At 39.9% G+C, this 4,818-nt stretch overlaps 1 protein-coding gene across 1 annotated transcript in view; it reads right to left on the reverse strand.

The window, feature by feature from the left end:
• Positions 1-618: 618 nt before the first annotated feature.
• The window catches only part of si:dkey-3k24.8 (lysophosphatidic acid receptor 6), a 4,613-nt gene continuing 413 nt past the window's right edge, over positions 619-4,818 (reverse strand). The window contains exon 2 of the mRNA XM_032544483.1: positions 619-2,420. Within this exon, the coding sequence (XP_032400374.1) occupies positions 1,458-2,414 (957 nt within the window). The 5' untranslated portion in view covers positions 2,415-2,420 and the 3' untranslated portion in view covers positions 619-1,457. The remainder of the gene's footprint in view (positions 2,421-4,818) is intronic.

Genomic DNA, 4,818 nt, shown 5'->3' on the forward strand with positions numbered 1-4,818 from the left:
ATTTTCTCAAAGGCAGAGCAGGATACCCAGGTCATGCCTTGGGACCTTTAAAACTAGCAATTTGAGACCATAAACTCATTTTGAAAATGTATACTGAGGTAATAAATCAAGTGAGAAGTGGATCACTTTCTCATAGACTTCTACAGAAACTGACCTCCTTTTCCAACTGCATGTGTCGCCCCCTGCTGGAAATCTGAAAGAATGCAGGTTTAAGGCATCTCTGCGTTTGCAGCACTTTGCTGAACCGGATGCTCTGCCCATTAATATTATACAGTCTATGATTTAAACCCACACACCATACGAAACAATATTTGGACACAAAAAGCTTAAAACACCCGTGGCTGTGCAGAAAAGCATTTAGGTTAATGAAGCTACAGTAAGATCCCGAGGCGTTGTCAGAAAATTTCAAGTTTAAGTTACCTGCTGGACTTGTGTTTTCAGTTTTAATGGGATTTGTCCTTCTGGGCCACTCCCCTTCCAATTACAGGTTATTATACATTACATATATTGCATTTCTGTTAGTGTATGGATTAAACAGGTTAACCAGTGAGCATTACAGATACTGATAGGGGTATTGTTCTTTAATTCTGGACAGAGCCAGCTAGCTGTTTCCCCACACTTCCAGTCTTTGCGCTAAGCTAGGCTAATGTTCTGACTCCAGCTTCGCACGCAGACTTATCTGAACAAATAAGCATATTTCTAAAATGTTGACCTACACCTTTAAGAGTCATTCTTACTTTATCTCTGACTTAGTTCAATTGATGGCATGGTAGCTAATAATTTGAGACCTGTGTCAGTTTATCTGGCTAGCTTGTTAACATGCTAACAGTGTGACCTCATGGCTTTCACGCTACATTGAAAGCAGGCTAACTGTGCTGCTTTCACACACACCCCTAGACCCCTTGAACCCCTAGATGTAGCTTTCTGCAGCGGCTGCTTCTATGTCTCGATAGAAGAATAAACCATTTTACATAAAGCATTTTTACATAAGTTTCCGTGTTACACTTTGCAACAGAAATAGTGTATCCTTTAATTAATCATATAGCGCCAACTATAATATTTAAATTGTTAATTTTATAATATCAAATGTATTTGGGAAAGACATTGAAGTAAAGAAAACACTCATTGCTAAGTGGCTAAGCAACACTTTTCCACATGGACTTGAAAAATGCATCTACACTACCATAGAAAATACTTGTCTAATTGTACAAAAACAAACCAAATTAAAATACAAAAGTACATAGTTGTTGGGCTTGTAAATCAATGTTTTGGCTTGTGGACACTCCAGAGGGCAGCCCTTTTTATGTGGTGGCACCGACTGGAGTGAAGTATGGAATGGTTCTTTTGAGGGAGAGTTACAGATTTAATCGCAAAAAAAAACAAATTGTGTTGTTGACAGTCTGGTTCTCAAGTTCTGATGAGAAGGAGAATGCTTAACAGCTAAAAGTCTGCTGATTTTAGCTGTTAAGCATTCTGCCCCTGTTGTTTACATCAGAACTTTGACTGTTTAAAGGAAACATCCTCCAAAAAGCACCTATGTTTAATTTCTGCCTGAAAGTGTCCGTAGTGAAGTAGTACGCAATGGGATCCAGTACTGAGTTAAGACTTGCCAACATTAGGCTGTAGCGGTATGCAGCCTGCATGGGGTACGGTGGATTTTCTGCATACACAGAAAGGAGAACCAGTGTAGCGTGGTAAGGGAGGAAGCTGAGTAGGAAAATCAAGAGGCTGGTGGCAATCATCCTTTGGATCTTTCTGCTGTCCACCATGTTGGTCTGGGCCACTGAGCTTTGTCGGACAGCACGGACCAAACCCCAGGAACAGAGAAGCATGATTACTAGTGGGATGCTAAACCCCAAAAATAGAGTGGGTATAACCACCACTGGTTTTGTGGCAAAGACCGGAGGGCTGTCAAAACAATCTTTAGGGATTGTGTTTCTTGTCTTGAGCTGGAAAAGGTAGATGGGCAAGCTGGCCCCAAAGGTGAGCATCCATATTACAAGACAAATCAGCGGCGCTTTCTTTCTCCCTGCCTGGACACGAGATGACATAGGGAAGGAGACGGCCATGCAACGGTCAAAGCATATGCACGTGAGAAGGAATATGCTCCCATACATGTTGGCCTTCAGGACCAAACCATGGACTTCACACAGCCACTGATAATGGACAGCATAGCCCAGATGGTAGTAGATCCTCGTGGGCAGTGTGAGGGTGAGCAGCACATCTGCTACGGCCAGGTTAGTCATGTAGACAATGGTTTGCGATCTGGATTTGGTTTGACAGCAGAAAAAGACCAATGCCAGGACATTAAAAACGAGACCCACAATGAAAATGAAGGAGTACACGCACACCGGGAAGACGCCAGTGAGTCCGGTGATGTTGCTGGGACAGTCAGCGGAGGCGTTGGTGCACATAATGACCTGTGATGGAGAAGAGACAGAAGACTGGTTAGAAAAAAGTCTTTGTTAGAGTAATTACAAGTGTTAAAGTCGAGACCACCTAAATCGAGACCAAGTCATCACCAAGACCAGAATGTATCAAGACCAAGTCAAGACCAAGACTTTGAGGGGTTGAGACTAAGTCAAGACCAGACCAGTACCAGACAGCCAGAGCTTCTCCTGTCTCCCGCATTCACTTTCTTGGAAGTGTGTGTAAAGGGGGGCAGGGAGAAGGGGTTAACACTACCAAATTTCACATTAAAAATTAAGTTATTGGTTGCATTTGAAGCAGGAAGCTTTACATCCAATCACAGTGATGATGTTAACACATAAAAATTAGACAATGCAGAGACAACTTAGTGATTTCCCTGCAGTTGTGGTTATGACTGGTCTTGAAATAAAAATCCAGACTCCTCCTTACCCGAGACTGAGACAAGACTAAAAAAATTCCAAGACAAGACAGAGACCTTCAAAAAGTGGTCTCGTAACTGGTCTTGAGTACTACAACACTGGTGATTACGTCCTCCTTAGGCAACAATGAGACACAAAAAGAATATTAGTGTGGATGGTTGAGTCATCTGTAGTCTACTACTGTTACGGTAGAGGTGTGTTTCAGCGTTTTTCTCCATGTCGTTTTTGCACAAATAAGAGGTGTGTTATGCTCACAGATTCGGATCTGGATATCTACATGAGAGTGACATTACACTGTTGTGACACAGTCACACAAACCCTAACCATAACACGTCATGACAAAATCGAATGATGCTTACTAAAAGAAGCATGTCCTGAACGTTTATGACTTGTTTGTGATGTTTATGACATGTTCATGACCGTGTCATGTCACGCTTATGTAGATACCTTCAAGTAAAGTGTAACCATTTAAAGACAATTTATTGAGCTATTTACCTCTGTTTAAATATTTGTAAAACCTACAAATAGATGTAAAGAGTGACCAAGAACATTGATTTGTGAAAAGAATTGATGAAAATGATTAAATATATGGAGATACAAGGTTACTGCCTGACGTTAACGGCTGTATTACTCTCATTGAACCAAAGTGCTTACATGCCTAACATGTGATGTTTTTTTCACACTCTGACTGATGAAGCCAAGCCAAGTTGTAATGACAATGCATGACCATTTTTGGTGATTTGTTTCCCCCCTAACGATAGTTCCTCCTTAACAAACCAGTTGATATTGAGTAAATTCAGCTTCTCTGCCTGCTGTTGCTGCTGCTGCTGTTCTGCACCGCACTGCTGAATACGAGTGTTGTTCTGCATCGACCTACGCCCTTTTTCTACAGTCCATGAAGGTGATCACTTCCTGTGACCATCTGGCTTCACGGCTTCATTATGTGTCTGAACCAATTTTTTATTGTTATTACTTATATCTACATCTATCTACAGTATTAGTTCAAATTGTTACCCTATTCCCCTGTAGTGTCTTGAAAAGTGTATGGGATTTGACATTATAGTACAACATACATATCTTACAATATAAAATCTCAAAATTTTATAAAGGCTGCTTTCTGAAAATGAGTTTTGTTCCCATACTCTAAACCAGAAATGTCCACTTCAGACTTTGTAAGTCTCATTCCTATCTATATTCTAAAGGTTTTTACAGAGAGATATGTATTTTATCTATCATTCATCTGATTTACATGAAGTTTTATACCTCTAAACAGTTTTTTTAATGATGGTATTTTCCGATATATGGAGTGACAAAAAGAGACATCCACAATCCCCCCTTTGACTATAGTGTGTCAACAAAATATAACAAATTCATTTTGATTTGGATTTTTTGAGTTGTAAATTACAGCATGCATTTAAGAAGATGCTTCATTTGAGTATTTGAACACTCGTGATACCCAAAAGAATTGTCTTACCATAAGTGATTATGTAAGTCCACGGTTCCTATTTGTAATGTTTTACACTATTCACCTGTAGTGACTCCCCTTAAGAGGAACATGGTCTGTTTCTCAGCCTGCAGTTCCTGGTAGAAAGCAGAACTGGGTTGTGTTGCATTCATTGTTGCACTCTAATTTCATTAATTCATCTAATAATCTTTACGGTTTCACATATGCTGGAACAGATGGAAAAGGAAAGTGAGAAGAAATCATTTGCATTTGCATTCAGCCCTTTTCATTAGTATTTATTTGTAGGCAGGGTTCAAAATGAACCTTTTTGTCCACCAGCCAAATGGCTGGTGATGTTCAGAGTTGACATAACCACTCAATAGATCACTAGATATAGAGCACTTTTTTGGCTAGTGAATGAAGCAAATCTACCAGCCGCTTGAATATTTTCCCTAGCATTTGGCTGGTAGATAGATAGATAGATAGATAAATAGAGAGATAGATAGATAGATAGATAGATAGATA

Source organism: Etheostoma spectabile, chromosome 19 (assembly GCF_008692095.1).
Source record: "Etheostoma spectabile isolate EspeVRDwgs_2016 chromosome 19, UIUC_Espe_1.0, whole genome shotgun sequence".
Lineage (NCBI taxonomy): Eukaryota > Metazoa > Chordata > Actinopteri > Perciformes > Percidae > Etheostoma > Etheostoma spectabile.